This window comes from Chamaea fasciata, unplaced genomic scaffold (assembly GCF_029207755.1).
Source record: "Chamaea fasciata isolate MVZ Bird 193981 ecotype frontalis unplaced genomic scaffold, bChaFas1.0.hap1 SCAF_1, whole genome shotgun sequence".
NCBI classification, from domain to species: domain Eukaryota; kingdom Metazoa; phylum Chordata; class Aves; order Passeriformes; family Sylviidae; genus Chamaea; species Chamaea fasciata.
In genome coordinates, this window is record NW_027094086.1 from 101,807,457 (window position 1) to 101,829,685 (window position 22,229).

The 22,229-nt window shown below is 37.8% G+C and overlaps 1 protein-coding gene across 7 annotated transcripts in view; it reads right to left on the bottom strand.

Annotated features, from left to right (window-relative positions):
* Window positions 1–22,229, bottom strand: part of TPK1 (thiamin pyrophosphokinase 1) — a 303,572-nt gene that overhangs the window by 56,829 nt on the left and 224,514 nt on the right. For all 7 annotated transcript variants that reach the window (XR_010719337.1, XM_066175456.1, XM_066175673.1 and 4 more), the window contains one exon: window positions 5,058–5,169. Coding sequence is in view for 6 of the 7 variants with exons in the window: in XM_066175456.1 (XP_066031553.1) it covers window positions 5,058–5,169 (112 nt within the window). In the remaining variant the exon portion in view is untranslated. The remainder of the gene's footprint in view (window positions 1–5,057; window positions 5,170–22,229) is intronic.

Genomic DNA, 22,229 nt, shown 5'->3' on the forward strand with positions numbered 1-22,229 from the left:
AGCAGCCTTTCCAAACTGAATGCCAGGGACCCTGCTACCTCGCTAAAGAGGAGCTGGATCTGAATCTCTCTCCCACTAATTCCAAACATTTATTGACATATGTGGAAATGAACTGAATGTGTGACCTCAAATTCCCATTTCAAGCCTCTTCACAAAGTCTCACTAAGTTTTCAAGCTGCTGTTCAGTAAAAAAATTGCAAATACAGGTTTAGAGGCCAAGCACAACTGAGTTCTGTGTTCATCAGTCATTTAATGTACACCAAATGGTTTTTGTGGTTCAAAATCATTTTATGCAATGCTAAGCAAGGCCCTTGTTGGTTTTGCTGACTTGCAGTAAGCCAGTGGGATGCCAGGCTGCCACCATCAGAACATCCGCTTCACTGGAAAAGTATTTCAGCAGGCCATGCCTTGTAATAAATGATATGACCCTGGAAAGCAGACAGCAGCACTCCTGCGGGCAAACAGCTTGCCAAAGGTCAAAGCAACCCAATGCTTTGGGATCAGCAACATCATTTCCGTCCATTCCACCCCTACCCAGAGTCTTAGAGCTGCAATGGATAAGTGAAAAAATACATCACTGGTAATGTATCTTCTGCCAGTAAAGAACAAGAGAAGGGAGGGAAAGAGGAAAGCAGAAGAGAATGGGAATCCAGCTGTGAAGCTATTTACTCTGCCACTGAAAACAAAGCTATTCCCAGAAGTGCCACTTAGTTTGCCTCAGTCAGAACTGGGGTAGCAAAATGTGTGATATAAACCATTTCAGTTATGAAACAGGTAAGAGAGTGCTTTTACAAGCAGCCTCACTAGCACAGATACCTGTCCATTTTAATTTACAACATTTCCCAGAACTATCCCTGACCCTCTTTTTTTTCATTTTTTAAGAAGTTACTAATTTTCTTTCATCTTTTAGACTATGAATTCTCCTAAAACACAAACCACAACTGCTTCTGTAAACTTTTTGTTACATTCACAATGCAACATCAATAAAACTCCAGTGAAGTAAAACAGTGTGAAGATCTCAATTTTACTAACAATGCAAACAGCATCAAAAATATTTGGGATCCTGTTCATCTACCTGTGACATTAATAGTCAGTGGATGCTCTGTTATTCCAGTTAGAGAAAGGTCTTGCTCCCATTGTTATTGCTATTGCCTTTTGAAGTGAAATGACAGTGGCACTCTTTCCAATGGCAGCATTTTACAGCAATTTAACTTCCGGCCTAAAGAAGGCAAATTGGCATGAAAATTATCTGGAAAGCACAATAGCATACACACAGAGTTTATATATAGAGAGAGAGAGACAGAAGGAGAGAAAGATATAGATAGGTATATATACACACACACACACATACATACACATATATGCTGGCATTTTCAGTACAGGCATGACATACAGCATATTAAAAGGCCATAGGCATGAAGAATAAAGTACTTGGCAAGATTATTTTCTAAAGCAATTTCACAGAAAAGGAAGAATTTCCTAAAAAAGTGCTCCTTTACCCTCCAACCTCTTCACTGATGAGCAGTGCAGCTGATTTCTACCTTCATTCTTATTTACATTCCATGAAAACACCACTGAGGACCTAATGAAGAATGCTGGGTAATTCTGGCATTATTGGATTTTTTTGTTATTTATTTATTAGACATGAGAGCTGTTATCAATAAGCAGCCAGGTGAGTCAAATCAGATAAAGCATTATCTGATTCCTGTGCTGTAAATCGGATTTTAATAGAGAAAATATCTGTATCCCTTTGGGAATGGAAAGAATATGTTTATAATATGTTCTGAGTACGTGTTACACAGTAGCAAATATGGATAAAAATTTTTTTTCTAATCAATTTTCCACTTTCTTCTCCAAGCTCTTTCACCCATGAGAACTAAAACAAATGAAAATTCTATTTTTGACATAAAAAGCATGCATACACGCTTCATTCTCAAACAAACATACAAAAAATACTGAATTCTGTAATATTAGAAGACATAATTGTTTCTCTGCTAGCAGAAAAACTTACAGATTTCAGGTTTAACGAATTCTGCCATTAAAATGAAATTTTTGGTAGCTTACTCTTAACCTTAATACAGCTTCTGTCCTAGTTAGTTATCCTTGTCTTTTTGTATTCAGAACCTATGAAGTATCATGACAGCACCTGCACACTGGAAACAGATAACATTTGACTATCTCTTTAAGGTTTTACAAATTTTAATTGGCAGAGTAATCTAGATATGCTCAGGCAGAAATTGGTGTTAAACATCAAAAACCTTGATGGAAAGCCAGCTCTTTCTTGTACTGCAGTGTTATATGAATTTTGATTTGCTGGAAATTACTGTTTGTAAAAATGAGGGCTCCCCTACCATCTAATGCATCAGTGTTTGAACTAAAACTCTGAAATTAGTTTACTGCCCAGATACCTAAATATTCTGAGGGCTTAAAAATTACTTTTTAAACCCCAACTTGTTAGGTCACATCCAATTAATTCCATAACAAACTGGAGGAATAGACCTTTCATGTCATGTTCAGTTTAAAAATTCAATTTCTTTTATGATTTACACATGAAAATGAATTTATAACCACAAAAAAAATCCACTAAGGTTTACAATATATTTACACTGAGGTGTATGCTCAGACTGCTGTTAATGAATGAACAGGTAAAGCTCTGCCATTGCCAGCCATCAGCAGCAAGGCTGACATCTGTATCAGTATCTATTATTATTTTATTTCTTTCCAGTTCATCCTTTGCTTCTCCAACCCAATTTACAGGAGGATTAATATTTTTTTAAATAAGTGCAGAACTCCAGGCAGCATAAAAGTGCATTAACTTAACAATGGAAGCTAGTATCAAAGTTTAACTATCAGAATGTAAGTCCTATTTATTAGGGAAAAAATCCAACCAAGTCACAACTAACCACATGCTATATTGGACATATTGGTTTCCCTTTTGGGAATTGTAACTGCACTTTAATTTTTTAATCAGTGTTTGAACAATAACCTTATTCAAAGGTTATTCTGCATTTGGATGAGTGAAAAGGTTAGCTCCAGTCACTTGAGTAAGAGAGCAGTTTCAGGTTGTAATGGCCTTGACGTCTCAGATAGATTGAGCCTCTTCAAGGAAGACCAGATCATTTTTTGGTTTTACAGATATATCTGTGATTAATGTGGAGAAGTAAATGAAAGAACTATGGCCTGGGAGAAATATGAATATTGAGACTGAAAACAGCCTGTAACAGGATGCAATATGCACATCACTAAGGAAAACGCTGTAAAGGTCTGCTCTCTTTCCTCCTGGAAAATAACAGCAACAAGGGTGGGGAGAAGCAGAGATGATGGTGTTGTGTTAAGATGAAACAAGCAGGAAACAATCACATAAATACTTTTTTGTCCTCCAGAAAAAAAAAAAAAATAGGCATATTAAAAATTCCCGTATATCCACATCTAGTTATGACCAACTTTTAAGAAACTGATATCTGAACCCAACCCTGGAGAGAAAAAATATTTTCTGCCATTTCATCTCCCCCCTGCATCTTCCTCCAGCTGGCACAGCTGACTAGCAATCCCTTTCTCTTTAGCTTTAGCAGATCAGGCAATCATAATTTAGTAATAACAAAGAAACAGAGCAGACAGACCATCTTTAAATTTACCAACTTTCTGATAAGGACTTTGTAAATCGGATGAAATTTATGGAATTAAACACAAAAAATTCTGTTGCATCTGAAAAATGGCTTTTTCAACTAATAAAAATCAGAAGAAAGGGCTGCAACCTCATTGCATCTACCACATTTTGATCCACACAGTAACCTTTTGCAATACAATGCAGTATTCAGAGATGTGTCCTTCATTAACATGAGGCTGGTCTGAGCTTCTTGCACCTCATTCTGAAGCATAGAACACTTTCTGAAGAAGTCAGTATCTCAGTGCAATGGGTCACAGAAGTTGCTGGACAACAGGAGATGAGCAGATGAAAATTCAGTATCTTTATGTATCAACTGTGCTTATACATACAAATGAAAATATCTGAATCTTTTTTTAAATTAAAGGAATGTCTCTCACACAACACATTCAGCCCTTCCAGTCCAGTTTAAAAGGACAGAAATATTGCTAGCCAGACAGCTCTTCATCTGACAATTCTCCCACAATCCAAAACTAATGCCATACTTACATGTGTTATCATTAATGAGCTACTAATGCCTACCACCATGTTAATTGCACAAGCTCAAGCTCCCAGTGGAACCAGCAGATGCTCTGCTGCCTGGCTGGCACAGTGGGTCACTCACACTCATTCTTGGCCAGTGAAGGCACTGCACTGCAAATTGTGAGAACAGCATTCCCTTTCTGCATGGAATGGCTCTAAAGCCTGAAAATGTCAATCAGACTGAGATTAGTGCCTCTCAATTACTGCTTTGCTCCCACTTAAGTTTTAATGAATCTTTACTGAAAATATCCCATTACTTTCCTGTGTAAATACACCCCAAATGACTCCGTGAAGAGGGAAGAGGAGGGAGGATGAAAATAGTTTCAATATTTTTTGGGTCATAAAACCTCCTTTCTCTACAGATAAATGTCCCTGGTTCTAGATCAAATGGACTCTTTTCCACTTTAAAGTGAGAAAAAGGATCTATTCATTCAGAGCTGAGAAACAGACAATATACATGAAGCAGTTCAGGTGAAGTGAAGTAGCTTTAACAATCTGTACCACTTTATTATTTGTCTGTTGTAACTTTATGGCTTATGAGCAGGAGTTTAGACACTTGTGGCTTCTTCTCCCTGGAAGGCAATGTATCAAGATGGTAATGTATCATGACCTCAACAAATGTTCTGTTTGAAGAGCACAATGACTCCCAAATGGAAAATGTGTTTCTGCCTGTGATATCTCAGGTTGAAACATTTTTCTCTTACTTTTTTTATAAAAAACCTTTAATTTCTAGGAAAAAAAAATGGCCTGGCAGGGATTCAGTGCCATGCTTCACCTTCAAACTTGTAAGGCCCTTCATCACTGGTGAAGCTGCTCTAAATGTAGGGTCAGGACCACATCAAACCCACTGTCCCAGAGGCATCTCACTTACTGAGGTTCCACCTAAGGCCTGTCGTGGTCACATTCTCGCAGGGGTTCCCGATGGGGATGAGGCCACACCACGAGCCCTCCAGTCCTGTGTCCACACGCAGCTTGTGCTTGCCCTGCAAGACAGAAGTGTTTCTGGAGTCAGTGCTCGCCAGGCGCCCGAAATGACATGTGATGGCAGACCTTGCAAACAAATGAGGAGGTACTTAGAGACAGGTCCAGAATGTCCCCCAAGGGCTCAGGAATATTTGGTAGCAGCAGGAAGTCCGGCCATTGATGTTTACAGAGGAAGGAGAGATGTGCGCTTAGGTTCCAGACCTTAGGGCTTTCAAAAGTTTGTTTCTAGGTTTTTCTAAGCAGAATCTAGCTTTGCTTATTCTTCCCTGGCATTGTTTGAATAGGCCCTTCTCTGAAAGTTAGGCTCTTTATTCCTTTGAAATGAAGGCATCCTGATCCATTCACTCATTTATTTCCTCATCTAAACAGCTGTGTTTCACTTCCTAAACAGTGCTAGTGCTAGTCAAAAGTGCTGACCGCTGAAGCACCTCAATTATTTTGACAACATCTGTAAAATTTCATGTACTTCTCCAGGCATATACTCTTCCCAGAAGGAGGAATACATGCAGAAACTTAACTATATTTAGAGTAACCTGCTTACACTAAGTAATGAAAAAAATTGAAATAAAAACATTTTTTACATCCAAGATAAATTTATCTAGTAACTAAAATGTTCATGGGATGCAGGAGAAAAATCAGTTATTAATGATGATGTATTTGTCATAAATCTCTTAATTAGCACTTACAGAACCTGTGTGAACATCCTACGAACAGTTACAAGGAAGAGTAGATAATGGAAAACATAAACAGAATGAAAAGTGCTGAGTGTTACAGTTCTGGCACAATCTGTGTTCTAAGAAACTAAGGAAGTGTTTATGGAAACCAGCTACAAGAAAGCAGCAAATGAAAAGCAGTGACAAGATCAGTGAAGAAATCATTCTCTGGCCTCTTCTACACAGATAATTTATTCCTTCAAATAAACCAGGGCTTCATGTGGGAGATGCTTAAGATTCTTTGAAATAGAAGATTTTTTTGGCATTTTATTTTATTCTTTTGTGGATGCAGGCAAGCAAAACTCTTGAGCACGTCTTTTACACAATAATTCTTCATCACTATAAATAAAATCAGATATACCTATTTATAAATATACCAAAATAAAAGGACTCTAAAGCCCGATGACTAGTCAGGGAACACTTTGTTAAGCAAGAAACCAAGATTTTATACCAAAAGAAATGAAGACCAGTTGAACCATAAAACTCAACTAAATGTCCCAAACAGCAAAAAAAGTTTATGAATTTTCTTAGGAGAATGCATTTGTTTTTTTCTCCTGCTCTGTGCTGTCCTCTGCTCATTTCACATGCCTTGCAAATACAAAGTCACTAGTCAGAAAGTCAAAACTGTAGGCCAAATATCTTACTGCTGAGATATTGATGTCTGAGGCATTCAACAGCTTCTCCTGTTAATGCCAAATGCATTATGAAGAAACAACTTCAATACATGTCATGCTCTCGGTTAACAAATGAACCTTGGAAAAGCTGTCAATTAGGGAATATCAGATTGCATAGCTTAAGTCTATTTGATTGTTTGCAGAGGAACAAGAAAACCAATCCAATATTGTCTTCTCAGGGTGTCCAGCTTCACGTGGTGATGAGCCATGTATACGTGTAGGGGTTGTGAATGCTTGCCTGCCAAATTCAGAGCTGTAAAAAATTCAGGCTTGATAAGCTTTTAGCTATGCAATATGCCATGTCATTTCTCTCACAGCATGGAGAGAGGAGGAAAGGAAGAGGAGAGCTACAAGTACAAGCTCTCTTGTAATGTGATTACACATATTGTTGATAATGACGCTGATGATGAATGAGAGATGAAGGGGTGGGACTGTCTGATGAATGCACACATTGCTGCCCAGAGCTACTGGAGGAGATGAGCAAACTCACCATATTAATCAATTAGTAAAGGAATATGAAAAGCAGATGAGAAAGTAGCTGGCCTCACAGAGAACCTGATCAAATTCCATATTCTCAAAGTCTGTGTCTAACTACTATCAGGTTTTCATTTCCTATTTGATGACATTCTGGCCCAGATTGCAGATAGGGAATCAATTCAGTATAAATTTATGCAGAAAGCTGTCTTCCTGTGCTCATGAAATAAATCTTTTAAAAAAAAGATGCCAATACCAGAGGCTTGCCAATATCTAGGATTTTATCAGGAGTCTTTCAATGTCTGGTACTTCCTGAAAATCCCAGTTCACACATTCCAGTGATTATGTGAGCACAATAATTTTCTTCCCTAAATGGACATTTTCTAGCACTCAGTTGTTAAGAGAAATTTCAAATAGGGAGCCCAAAGGGCTAAACCCAAGGCAGCAGGTGAACGGGAATATATTGAAATACAAATATTTTTTTTTTAAAAAAATCCTCTCAATTGTCAGGCCAAACTTATGTTTTAGGAATTGGTTCAATAATATAACAGAAATCAGTTTCTAAGGCTTTTCTTTAAATAAGTCAATATGGGATCTTAATATTACTGGGGATAGCGGGAGCAGAAAAGGGAAATAAATGTTGGGAAAAAACAAACAAATTACAATAACAAAATACAAATCACAAATAACCCACTAATTTTTGCCAAAAAACGTTAATCAGCCAATGCATTTGTACAGTAAAGCTCTAAATTCAAAGCACTGTGAACCTGCCATGAAAGAAATTCAGTTCCCAAGCTTATCTCCAATTTTTTGAGTACAGATCTCTCAACCAAGCAAGATGGAACTGATATTTGCAGGAGGAAGGGAGGATCAGAGCTTGTAATTTGCAAATACAAGTAATAATTTGTTCTATTTAAGTCTGTGTGATTAAAGGAATAATTATATACTGTCACTTAAAATATCAAACTGTTTTCAGTTTCTGCAGAAGTCAAATTCCCAAAACTAGGTTTAAAAAGAAAACTGAACTTTGACTAAATAAATCCTTCCTTATATTTTTTTGCCTCTGTAGGAGGTAACTGAAATATTTTCACATTTAACTTAAGAATCAAATATTACCATGTTTGAGTGTTCCTGGTGATGAAAGAATGGCAAATAATACAGCTGCATTGATTTTTATCTTATTAAGTCAGTTTTGAAAAACATTGATCAATCTTCAGCATTGATTTTTTTTCTTCATTTTGTTTTGATGCTGGAAAATAAGATCAATTTTTGAGTTCAGCAATAAGAAGAAAATGTCAGAAGATATTTTTAAGAATGCTTTATCCACATAGGTTAAACTTTTCTTTTTGATGCCTAATGCCTTGTGTTATAAGAAAGCATTTAAGAAGTAGTGGTTAAATATACACCCACTCCTACAGTCTTCTTGCTGAGGAAAGACCTAAAGACATAGTTGTTGTTTGTCATATCTAACTGAAATGAACAGAAGTCTGATTGCCAGGAATTCATACACCTAACCCCATTCAAAGTTGTGAGATGCTAAACCCTTGGTCAAAAATCTGCAAGTTGAAAGCACATGAACAGCATAAAGACTATGTGCATGGATACCCCAATACAAAGAAAATTACTTCTCCAAGTGCTTTTCAGACCATCTTGAAGAGAAGTGTTGCAATAAATGTACGCTCTAAAATAGATATCAAAGAACAAAATGTTATGAAAGAGAGACAGAATGGGGACTAATCTTCAGTAATTCATTCTGAAGGAATCTGAAGGAGAGAAACCTGGAACTTGTCAGGCTGAAACTGAACACTGAGGAGAGGCATAAAGTCAGTTAACAAGATGCTGGGGAAAGATAAGGAATTAAAATTAAGCTTTGAAAAACAAATTAAGAAAGATACAGTAAACAGATCGTGGAAACTGCTGAATAACTAGGACATGTGAAAGGTAATATGGAAGGAAAAGAAAAAGAAATTAGTTACCAGATTGAAGGATGAAGCAAACTTACTATGATTTAACGGAATCAACTGAATAATTTCAGTACTATAAATCATTGATTTTCTAAAAGGTGTACTTTCACCTGTGCTTGGTGTGAGAGCTGGGACTACAGAAAAACAGGATTTCTTGAGATCTGGCCAACTGCTCTATAATACTTCCTCCACTACCTAGATCTTGTTTTCCAGGATCTTCTGATAAAACATCTTTTTTTTTATACTGGCTTTATTTCTATGATTACTCCATAGATGGCAGCACACACTTGAAAGCAACAACAGCAGCAAAAAACTAAATACAGATGTCATAGTGTTACCCAGGGAAAAAGAAAAAACCACAATCTGTTCTCGTACATAAACATCTGGGTGCAGAAAATGGTATACAGAAAAAAGACTTAGGGAATGGGTGGAAATCAACACAATCACCAAAGACAGCAGCAGAGAGGAGGAAGAGATAAGGAACATGGATGAAACAAAACTGAGAACACCTATGTTTAAAATAAGATATGACCGGCAATAAAGTAAAAAAAAAAAAAGTTCCAGAAACATTTCTACTAATCATTAGTTGTGTAAGAGCTTGACTTAACAATAATAAAAGCTTTTAGGCTGAGATTTTGAGCAAGATAAACACAGCCAATTTTTCTAAAAGGATGTACTTAAGAAGAGCCATTTTGTTATAACCCTAAAATATCATCAATTGTCTTTTCACACAGTACACACAGTGCCAAGTTGCTATTACGTGAACGCTATTCGGAGAACATTTTCTGAGCCAACCAGGCTTTTGATTGCTGTTGAAAATAAAAGTATCCACAGTTCCAGCAAAAACTCAAATGTCTAAAAGCTCTCGCATGTCATATCAATGACTGCTTAAACACACGGAGAAAAAACAACAGATTTATTATGCTTCAAAATAATATTGAAAACTGTTGGACCCAGTCCTGCCAATCTCTACTAACAAAGTTTATATTGTTCCTGTGCTGAAATGGACAGACTTATGTATCAGTTATTTGCAAGACTGAGCCCTACCAAGGCTACCTTTCAAGAGGAGCACTTAATAAAAAAACGACTTTACAGTGAATAAAATCCCAGGAAGGAAAGACAGAATACATTATAATCATTATTAGACACAATTAATGAACACATCTGTTTCAAACCAATTTATGATAAGGGTACAGAAGGAAATCCCTGTGGAGGTGAGTGCCAGTAAACTAAAAAGAGGTACTACACCCTGAGGTTATACATTTAAAGGGTTGCTGCTGTATATCTAATGCACAAATTATCCATAGACAGCAGATGATTCCAGAATTTCACACATTCACACATGAACATTTTCTGCAGTCCATCAAAAACCGGCCTGAGTGAACACTTCCCAAGTCACTGAGCACAGGGAGTGAATCCCTTGTTTGCCCATCACTTGTTGCAGCATGAGCTGTGAAACAGCTCTCTGTCTTCTGCAGCCCAGTCTGTACGTGTGGCAAAACTCCAGCAACCACAGGTGCAAAAAATGTGAAAATATACTTCCCTCAGAATACTGCAAGCAATTAAAAGTGCCAGCAGCATGTGTGCTAATGTGCACACAAATAAAGGGATGAAAATATTTTTTCAAGTTAAAACAGTATCTGGGAATACAAAAGCTACTTTAAAAAGGAGTTTCATTAGTTTAATTCCTTTTCACAGACATATCTTAAAGATTGACAAATGCCATAAATACTAGTTCTTGTTCTACTGTGAACACCACCAAAAGGAGAAACTCATTCTGTTTAAACTTCCCACTTGCAAATGAGATTCCACAACATCTTCTCCAGTTTTCCACAAATCAGTGCAAAATACACCACAAATACAGAGTGAAACTACAAAAATCAAGAAGTCCCTGGTCCTTTTCTAAATTCAAGCAAGCCCTAGACTGGCCCAGTGTGACATTTTATCCTTGAGCTTGTGCGCATTTGATGCCCTATCCTCAGCAGGCTCATGATTATAGGTTTAATTAGCATTTTTAGTGATGCCTTAAAAAAATCAGAACCATTTTCTTTATATCCATTTATGAGACTACAGAGTATAATAGATTGCAGATAAGAGTGAAAAGTAGACAAGCTGCTGAAGATTTCATATTGCCTGTATAATTATTATGCAGTGTTGCAGTTAAATTGTCAGCCTAGAGGGGCCTTTACTAAGGGCACTAATACTCTGCAATTCCTAAGTGATAAAAATACAGCATAATCTTTCTCATTATGAATCAGTTCATATTAAATTTAGTGTCACTGCCCTTCCTTTTTTGTGTATTTCTACAGGGGAAGAGTCTATAGGATCCCTTCTATCTAGACTATATTATCTTATTTTTCTGTGTATTAGAGAAGTGTGGGAGTTAATTTAAAAGACAGGATAATGTTCACCTAACTTGTGACAAGAAACAATTTCTTCTTCTTAGCACTGAATCACTGAGTGTTACTGGAAGGCACCTTTATGCTATGCAAGAATTCACAAAATTCAAACCTGTTTATCTGTTCCCAGGAGTCTTCCCAGACAAACTGGCAAATCTCTGTAGCTCTCCTGCTTCAAACTCTTACTTGGAAATCTTCTATACTGCATAAGTAAGAATGATCAACAGGCTGCTGGTCAACACCTTCTTTTGGTTTCTTGTACTTCTCAATCCCTATGATGCCTTTTTTTTTTTAATGTTTTATATAAAGGCAGAAAATCATGAGCCCACAAATCCTCTCATATACCACTGTCTTTTTAGTAGAACTGGCTTCATATTTGGAGGTTTCATGTTTGGATTAGGGGCTTCATAAAAGCCTGGCCTCTATAATTTCTTCAGTGCAAACAAACTGATGAACAGAATTCCTTTCATTGAGTGGGGGAATCTCACAAATGCTCTTTTCTCCCTTTCATTTCTGACTGTAACTTTCACATACCTCTAGGGAAGAAAGATAGAGGCTGGAAGTAGCAAAGAATTAACCTAGGAGACAATTTTGCATTCCTTCTTGACCTCTGCTACAGGAAGAAATAATTTGCTGTTATCATAAAGATATTCATTGACCTAGGATAAGAAATTGTATCTTCTTTCAGTAGACAGGAAAACGGCTTCTGCTTTATAACAACAGGCTTTGAAGACATGTTATGCCCCAGATCTGGTGCTAGCAATGACTGACTGCTCTTTTCTACAATGACTGATTAACTGACTTCTTTCTACACCTGTGAAATTCAAAGATGTGTTGCTCAGGTCAAGAAGAAAAAGAATAATTAAAGAAAATTCAAGCTGGCCATTCAAATATACAATTTTTTCTCTTCTTTTTCCCCCCACATTTTTTATATTCTCTTGTATAGCTCAGTCAGCTGGAGATTACAGTCCTCACAAAATCCATTATTTTGTTGACGGACATGGTGGGGGAATGGAATATTGTACTGCTCAGAACTTCACTATCCTCCATTATGAGACACACTTGGATAGGGGTGGGAAATTTACTTGCAATAGCCACTTTGTAATGGATATAGCTCCAGTGTCCTTGCATTTCAGTACAGATTTATCCATGTCATCACTGTCATCAGTGACAGATTTGGCACTCAGAATACAAAGAAATATTCACAAGCACACTAAAATCATTCAAAATAGGCCAACCTGAGTCCCAAATATTTGACAGTGATTTCTTACCAAAAATAGACACAGTCAACCTGGCATCTTTTCCCACAAGAATCTGCATGCTGAATGTGTGTTTCCAGCAGCACACGTGTCATCCCAGTTATAATTCTGAGGGAGCATCCCAAAAGAATCAAAGCTTTCTTTAAAATACGAAGAAGGAAGAAATTGCATTGTATAGGAGGCATGTGGCATTTACCTTTTGCTTTCCTTAGACTTACATGGAGGACCTCTTATATTCCCCAAATGAGTATTTAAATTTATCAATATGTTGTTAGCACACCCAGCTTTTGCAGGAAATGGTTAAGTAATAAATTTTTGGTGCAGTGACAGAAAGACCAACAAAGTTGCCAACCTGGATTTTACGAGAGCAAACTTCAGCTACTCAAGAAGAATGTCCTCTGCGAATCTGCTTTGAAAGCTTCAGGGGATCAAAAGTGCTGGTCATTTGTGGACACTGACACAGTGAAGCAATCAATCGTATCAGTTGAAGGTTTGTAAGTCTATGGGGCCTGATGAGATCAAACCTGGAATACTGAAGGAGCAAGTAGATATTATGGAAGAACCTTTCTAAGTCATCTACCAAAGATCTTGGAAGCCCGGCTAAATTGCCACTGACTGGGAACTAGTCAATGCTCTTCTGATTCCCAAGTAGGGCTTGAAGGAAGCTCCAAGAAACTACAGATCTGTTAGACTAACCTAAGTATCTGCAAAAATTATGGAGAAGATCCTCCTGGGTGCTATTGTTTAAAAGACAATCCAATCATCAGGCCTAGTCAACATGAGTTCACAAAGGGAAAGCCTTGTCTAATTTGATATCCTTCTCTGATAAGGTTACCTGCCTGCTGGATGAAAGGAAGATGGTGGATGTAGTTCTGCTGGATTTTAGTACAGTTTTTGATACTGTCCCTCCCAGTATCCTTCTGGACAAGCTGTCTGACATGAGCAGCTAGGTGGTGCACTGGGTGAAGAACCGGCTGAAGGGCCAGGCCTAAAGGGCTGCCATGCATGGGGCTACATCTGGCTGGTGACCAGTGGTGCTCCTCAGGGCTTAATTCTAGGGCCCCTTCTGTTCAATATTTGTATCGATGGCCTGGATACAAGACCTGAATGCACACTTAGTAAGCATGCAGATGAAACTGGGAGGGGGACAAGAGGCCTTGAAGGGGCCTCTGAATACACTGGAGCATTGAGCAATCATCAATGGCATGAAACTGAACAAGTCCAAATGCCGGATTCTGCACCTGGGATGGAGTAATGCCAGACATGAGACTAAACTGGGAGAGGAGTGGCTGGAGAGCAGCCCTGCAGAAAGGGATCTGGGGGTGCTGGTTGACAGGAGGCTCAACAGGAATCAGTAGTGTGTGCCCTGGCAGCCAGCAGGGCAAATCTCAACCTGGAGTGTACCAAACACTGCACCACCAGGCAGTTGAAAGTGGTGACTGGATGATCGCCTCTGTATTTAGTGCCAGTGCAGTTCAATTTAAGAAGGATGTGAAGATACTTGAATGTGTCCCAGGGAGGGCACCAAGCTGGCAAAGGGCACAGCACTCACATCCTTGAGGACTCTGTGTTTGTCCGGTTTGGCAAGAAGGAGGCCAAGGGGCAACCTCACCGCTCCCTACAGCTTCCTGAAAAGGGGCAGCTGAGAGGGAGGTGCTGAGCTCTTCTCCCTGGTACCCACTGCTAGGACATGTGGGAACAGCTAAAAGCTGAATCCATCATGGAAGGTTCAGACTTGACCTAAGCAAACATTTTCCTTATCCAAAGGGTGGTGAAACCCTGGAACAGGCTTCCTGCAAAAGTGGTCAGTGCTCTGTGCCTGTCAGCGTTGAAGAGGCATTTGGACAATGCCCTTAAAGCCATGCTTTAACTTTTGGTCAGTCCTGAAGTGGTCAGGTAATTGGACTAAGTGCTTGTTGTGGGTCCCTCCCAGCTGACCTGTTCTACTGTGTTCAATGAAATTCTTCCAATTTACCACCTGGGATAAAAATAGAACTTGAACCCATGAAACAGGGGATCACAGCAGAACAAGTCTATACCAAATACAGAGCAGTATCATGCAAGATTGAAAACACTGACATAACATAAAATGAGGGTGAACAGAACGGCATTGCTGTTAAAACTCACAGCTCAGCCTCACAAAAGCAGAAAGGCTGGAACAATAATAGATAAGTAATAGTGCCTATTTAGACCCCTTGACTCAGACATATTGCATTTTCTGTACATAAAAGTTTTCAGTCTCTTTCACACAACAGAAAGTCAGGATGCATATTCTGAAAAAGGAACTGAACCCTCCCATAAAACAGAAACTTGCTAGGCCAAACTTGTTTGTAGGCTTTATTAAGGAGATAAAAGAATAAAATACCTTACAAAAGTATCAAAAAGAAACAAAAACAATCAAGAAAGAAAACATATAGCCAAATACTTGAAAAACCTAGCAGCTAAACCATCAATTTTAAGCTATTCAAAATAGCAATAAATTTTATACATACTCAAGAATTGGTTAAGGAATTAGGTGTATTACTCTTCCTTACTGGATTTCTTGCCTTCCTAAACTTTTCTAGCTGCATTTCCCTCTCGGAAAGCATGTGATTTCTTGGCTACTCCTGCTCCATGAAATGAGATACTGTTGGGTCAGTACTAGAAGAGAATTGCAATCAAGACATCCAAGATTTTAGAATAAAAACCGTATTGCTTGCCTGCATTGGTTTAGCAAGGTCTGGTTTTGGCAGGGGGGAAGCTACAGGGGTGGCTTCTGAGAGAAGCTGCTGGAAGTCCATGAAGTTATTTGATGAGTGATCTGTCCAGGTCCTTACCTCAAGCCATGAACCCTTCATTATATTTTCCTCTCCCCTATGCAGCTGCAGAGGGGAATGAGAAAGAGGCTTGGTGAGTACCTGTCATCCTGCCAGCATCAACCCACTACACCTCCCTCAAACCATTACCAGCCACAAATGTGGAGTTTTGCAGACCAGAACTTCTCTCAGAATGGGTCAGGCGAGAAAAGACCACCAGTGGGTCATCTGGTCCAACCTCCCTGCTCAAGCAGGGTTGTCCTAGAGCACATGGCAGAGGATTTCATCCCGACATTTCTTGAATAACCTCCAGTGAGGAAGACTCCACAAGCTCTCTGGGCAATCTGTTCCAATATTTGATCACCCACACAGCCAGGAAGTTCATCCCTGTATTCTGGTGAACTTTCTGTGCATCAGTTTCTGCTAGTTGTTATTGAACAAATTATATTTCTCTAAGAAGCCTACACAGCAGTGGGGGAAGATGTTGGAAAACTCTTTTAACTTTAGCACAATAGTGTATAATCCCTAATTATACACTATTGTGTGTATATATATATATATATATATATATATATATGTATATATATTCATAATAATGCTTAGTTTTGTACCATTCAGTGCTTAGTACAAATACCAGAGATTAATGTGGCTATCTGGAGTATATTACAACCTTGACTTGATTGATTATCAACAAAAGCATCTCTAAAAACAAAAAACCCCGATGTATTTTAAATGTGTTATCTTTGATTTTGAAACAGGCAGAAATAAATATTCCTGGCTCAAAATAAGCAGCCATTATGCAGACACTCACGTTCACATATAGGATTTGCAGAGGGACCCTTTCCAAAATCAGGACAAGCAGGGATTACTGTTTCTTACAAATGAGAAGCTCAGGACATGAAGCTCTTCAGAAAGATTTTTGTGATGTGTGTCCTGGTCCCTCCTCAATCCCCAACCACTCTTCCTCCTCAGCAAAGCCTTAAGAATCTGCTTCTTAACAGCCCTGACTAGAGACCAGCTGTAGAGATGCCTGCAATGGTTTGCTGAAAGGACAGTCACATAATCCTCCATATAAAGAAAAAATCATGTTCACGGCAGTTTTCTGCAGGAGTTTTTGGGAAAAAGGTTAGACTCATTCCTGACAGACTAACAGAGTAGGAAACATTCCTGTATGCACTCATGGGCCACTGCTGGCTGCATTACACCACTTAAAGAGTTGGGGACATGGAACCATCATCAGGAAGCCCTTTGCACTGAGGTGACCAAGATGAGCTCCAGGAGCTCCTGCCACAGGGTGGACTCTGCACAATCACAAAGCAACAAGACACTTTCCATTTAAAACAGAAATTAAAGCCCTACAGCAGAGATACAAGACAGGAACTGACATGTAACAGGCAGCTGCCAATCACCACAGCACTATAAAACCTTTCAATGGATGTCTCTCCAAAAAGTTAATAGTTAACAATCCCTGTTTGGCACTTCAGGAGGGCTAAGCATAGATAATTACCCACACATGTCCTTACTACAGGGCCAAGCATAGTGGCAGGATGAAATCAGACAGAAATCGTCTCAAGAGAAATCACCCATTTCTTCTCGGGTGTTTTGGACTTTATTAGCAAGAAACCAAAAGGAGATGAATGCAGAGTTTCAGACTTTGTTTAAGACTATACTGGTTTGTCAATATGGTCAAGAAATATTAAGCACACCAGATTTTTAAAATGCCCTCAAGACAAAGAGAGAAACATACGATGTTTTAAAATGTAATTCACCTTGCCTGGTGGGGAAAATAGTATGTTTTTGTTAACAGACAGTAAAATAGGCACTCCAGATTTCTTTCAGAAGTGAATGGAAGACAACCCCTCTCTAACCTGGTATTACTCTAATGAAACACTCATCTACAAAACAAAACCTATATATCGAATCAATGTAATGATTTTAAGTAGTAAAAATACCTTTGGTTAGTTACTTGAGGATAACTCGCTTAGATAATTATTGAATATCTACAGTAGATGAACTGCACAAGGAGATTTTATATGGACACTTTGTGAAGGAATATTTTAAAATAAATAATATTAATAAATAAGGTAATATTAAATATTAAATATTAAGGTAATATTAATAAATAAGGTAAGTTATTAATTTGGCTTTGCTTTAGCATGGTAAATGCCAAAATAGTTAGCTAATATGTTCTTTCATTGACTTGGGGCTGCATGCTCCTGTATATTCTACAATATGTTACTAAACTAAATTACTTTTGATATTTGAACTTAATTTAGAAAATATTTCTTGTTAAGTCCCCAAAACTGTGTCATTTCAACTAATTAATATGAGACATTAATGGAGATTATTTTTCAGTACTTTTTTTTAATGAAGTTCATCAGAAGTCAAATCTGAGATTACATATAACACAAAATGTTAGTGTCTGGACAATAAATTTGTATCTGCTTGTCTTAGCTTGCAGATACAATGAGTTTTGGAAAAGAATTATTTATGACTATGTTCAAATGTGAACAACTTGTACATAACATAACAAATATTCTTGGCCTTCATCTCCACTTTGCACCAAAAAACTGTAACTTGACTTTCTGGGATACAAAGAAGAAAACAACCCAACAGGTCTGTCTTCTAAATTCGTACAGCCTGTTTTTCTTAATTTCTCCTTCTCTCCTTTTCCTTTCTTAGGATAGTTTCAGGACAGCAACTTATCAGCCTCAAGGACTAATAAATTCTGCTTTAACACGAGTTTTCCATTAACTTCAAGAAAACATTATTTCTGATGAAGGTGAGTCATTGCTGTCTTATCAGTAGTGCTGGTGAGGAAACCATTTTACCTATTTGCTCTCACCCACCAACTTATGACTCCCCAGAAGTCCTGAAAATGCCAAGAGAGTATCAAAACCCAGTGAATTTTCATTTTCTTCATTCAAGTACTTCCCTTGTCAGTTGGTAGAGACACTGTAAAAGCCCATGAATATACATATCTGTTTAAATGCATCATTCCTGTTTTCACACCTGGTCCTTAAGTGCCACGATAAATTTTATCCAAAATTCACAAATCTTCAATTTTAGCTAAGTTATCTTTTGGTAGTGAAACTGGAGATGCAGTTGTTTCCCCAATCTACTTTACATCAGTCTAACTGGAAGCCTGCACTTAGATTTCATGTAGAAAAAATTGAAAACAATGAAGAAGAATTCAGATGCCTGAAATGCTCCCATTGTAAATACAAACATAGCAGAAATTTCAGACTTGACTGTGTAAAGTAAGACTAGAGAATTTAAAGCAGAGTTTTACTGGGGCATCAGAGGTTTTGAGGCAGCAGAACTTTAATCCAACTGGAGTGAAACTGCTGGCAAACAAAAAAATGATAAAGCTTTTGAGAATTTAAATAAGAGTGAGAAAGAAGGCTGACAGGTGCTAAGGAGCACTCAGGTCAGACAAATCCATCTGCCAGAGACTTCAACAACATAAAAGTAACTTTGAATCCAGTAGTGGAGGACAAGATAAAAAATTAGAGTTGAAATGAAGGAGGTGCAAACTTAAATTGTAGAAGTAATTTCCATAGAGAAAAAACATCCATCAGGATTTTAAAAAATCCATTAGCATTATAATCAATTTAAATAAAAGTACATCTACATGTGATGCCATTTTGTCATGTATAAAAAAAGAGCAAACTTAAAGGGGTTAAAGCTGTAAAATAGAAAAAGCTGTAAAATAGAAACACACATACTAGTAGGTTCTACTATTTTCCAATTCACTGTATGTTTACTGTATTTTTTGTATGATTTTTTTTAATACGGTGGACTGTCTCCACACTGGGATCCACAGTGACTTGAGCACACAGAGAAAATTCCTTCTGGACAAAATTAAACTGGAAGATCTCTTCACAAGAGCACCTAAAGCACTCTACCCACTAATGGGCATGCACGGAATCAGGGACCCAGACTATGATGAGTCTGAAATAAAACACTGAAAAGTGTGCAATGTGGACATAAGACAACACAAAGTTTTTCAGGACTAAGAGTCTCCTTCGACTGGTCTGCCTTGCTTTTTATCAGAGACACAGGGTCTGGAAAAGTCTAAAACAAGAGTGATAATAGAGGCCAACACAGTATGTCTCCACAGGAAGTGGCAAACTGTCTTAGGTTGCAATGCAAGATGTAACCAAAAGTATGTATTCTATTACCATCTGCTAAAACCAGATGGGGCAGTGTTCTTTATCTCTTCCAGGATCCATCCCTCATAACTCTGGGGGGGGGGGATCTTCCGTTAATGGGCCATTGAGTCTCACTGCATGGCTGATAAAATTACATCATCCCATTGTGACATGCTCCACTCAGGGGGAGGAGCCAAGCATTCCCAACTGGATAAAACCTGAGAGTCGGAACACCATATCACCATAGCAGCCTGCTTCCACTGGATTCCCAGAGGAAGACTGGACCCATCTCACTCCAGGAGGACTACAGCCATGATTTAACTGGACTGATACCAACACCCTGACCAACAGGGTGTCAGGTTGTATTCTGACTCTGTAAGTGTCTTTTTTTTTGGGGGGGGGGTCTTTTTTTTTTCTTTGTTTTTTGGTACTACTGCATTTTAACTTTAATTTTCCGACTAAAGAACTATTCCTATTCTCATATCTTTGCCTGAGAGCCCCTTAATTTCAAAATTATAATAATTTAGAGGGAGGGGGTTTGCATTTTCCATTTCAAGGGAGGTTTCTGCCTTTCCTAGCAGACACCTCTCCTTTTAAACAGGGATATAAACTATTACATTCAAGATTTTGAAAATCAAATTCTTGAAACAACTTGCTGTCTTTGGCTGGCAACAATTTTTAAATGCTGTACAGTCACATGATACATCCTACGAATACCATTGTTTTATCCTAGTATTTTTCTACAGAAAACAGGCATGCAACAAAATTTCACCTCAGGATAAATTCTTCTTGAGTAGTTATTTATTATAATACAATGGAGAGATGAGCATCTGCAAAGGTTTTACTTTTTAACTCTAGACAAAAAATATTGGCTCAGCGGATGCCAGATAAAATTCTGGATTCAAACAATTTGTTACTGACTGTGTGGAAGGACCTGTTGCTCTCTGGCAACAGGCCTGTCACCACCAGAGAAGATTTAGGCTAACTGTTTGACAGAATTAGAAACTGCAAACACTTCACCCTCCTCCCAATCCCAAACTGAAATTTACCGTTCTAAATACAGAATTTTTAAAAATGCACCATTTTGTGACTTGCTTACAAGTTAATAAACCAAATTCACACATTATATTTCTGCTCCATTTGATCTGCTTTCATCTTCTCCATATAAACAACTTTCTTCCCAAAAAACAAATAGAAACTCAAAAATCTACAGACACACAGAAAAACCTCCAGTAACACATCATTGTATCCACAATCTCTCTGCTGCATAAGGTGGTTCCTCTCAAATTTATTACTAAAGCTATGCATGGCTACTAAAACATGTTGCAAAAAGTAACCATTGTAGTCTTACCTACAAGCATATATATAGATTTAAATAATACAATTACTATTATTTTATGTTCTAAGTTTAACTAAGGAACCAATAAATAATCAGATTAAAGAATAAAGAGCTTCTTTTTTATTAAACTTCTACCTTTTCTTCTGAATTATAACTATACATATTTCTTCATTTCAACCACAGCATATATAGTACTGACTTGTTCTAGAAACAAACACATTTTTCTCTTAGGAAATGGTTTTACCTATGTGCAGGGGAAGACAAAGTCAAATATGGTACAATCAAAAAGTTCAAATCCAACCTTAAATCCAAGTTATTTCCAAACTTTCAATCCTAAAATACAGTGTTGGTTTTCTATGACTCCAAAAGGTGACTCATTACAGAAATCTGCTCTCAGACCATCACAGGAGAAATATCTATGGGAGACACTTAAATCTATTTTAGTTCTAGAGTAAATTAATGAAACAGAAAAAAGTGGGAAAATGTCAATACTCCAGATTTCCATGCACAAAAATAAAATACACATTTCTGTCTTACTTCTCCACAGCCTCTTTGTTTATCTGCTGGGTGTATCCTTTCTTTAAACAGCTGTTGAAACAGTTGAAACAACACCTGTATTAGAGACTGCCTTGCCATTTCCAGACTGTCTTCAGTTTAGACATCACTCATAAGAGGCAGTTCTGACTCTGAGGGCCCACTGGCATCTGGGAGTGCCAGTATAAACCTAGTGGTGTTTCTGTTTCGCGAAGGGATTAATTTCCCATATATCAGAATTACTAGCTGCTTCATTGCTTATGCCCTTTTCCACTTGCTGTCTTTGTAGTTATCAACTGTGTAATCATTAACTTTTTCTCCACAACATGTAAGTGGTCGACATTTTTCATGAGAGCAGCTACTGTTTTCACAATGAATTTGAAAAGAAATCCAGTGATTTTTTCACTCTTTTTTTTTTTTTTTTTTTTTTTTTTTTTTTTTTTTTTGGTAATCCTGGAAAACAAAGCAAGAGCAAGATCTAACAAAAACTTAAATCTGAGTTATTACCCCTAACCTAGAGCTACTGCAGATACATCCAAAAGAAATGTGGCAGTAGTTAAAGTTTCATGCTCAAAGCAGAAAGTTTGCTTTCAGGATATTGCATCTTATACTCCTAATGGATGAAGTTAAAAACGCCAGTGTTTCCTGATGTCTGCAGCTGAGGCAGCCTTAAATCCACTCTAAGTTTGGAGAGCTTGCTTTAAATACCAAGCGCTTTGGGGCACAATTTTGATGCCTAAACATTTTCTTTTCT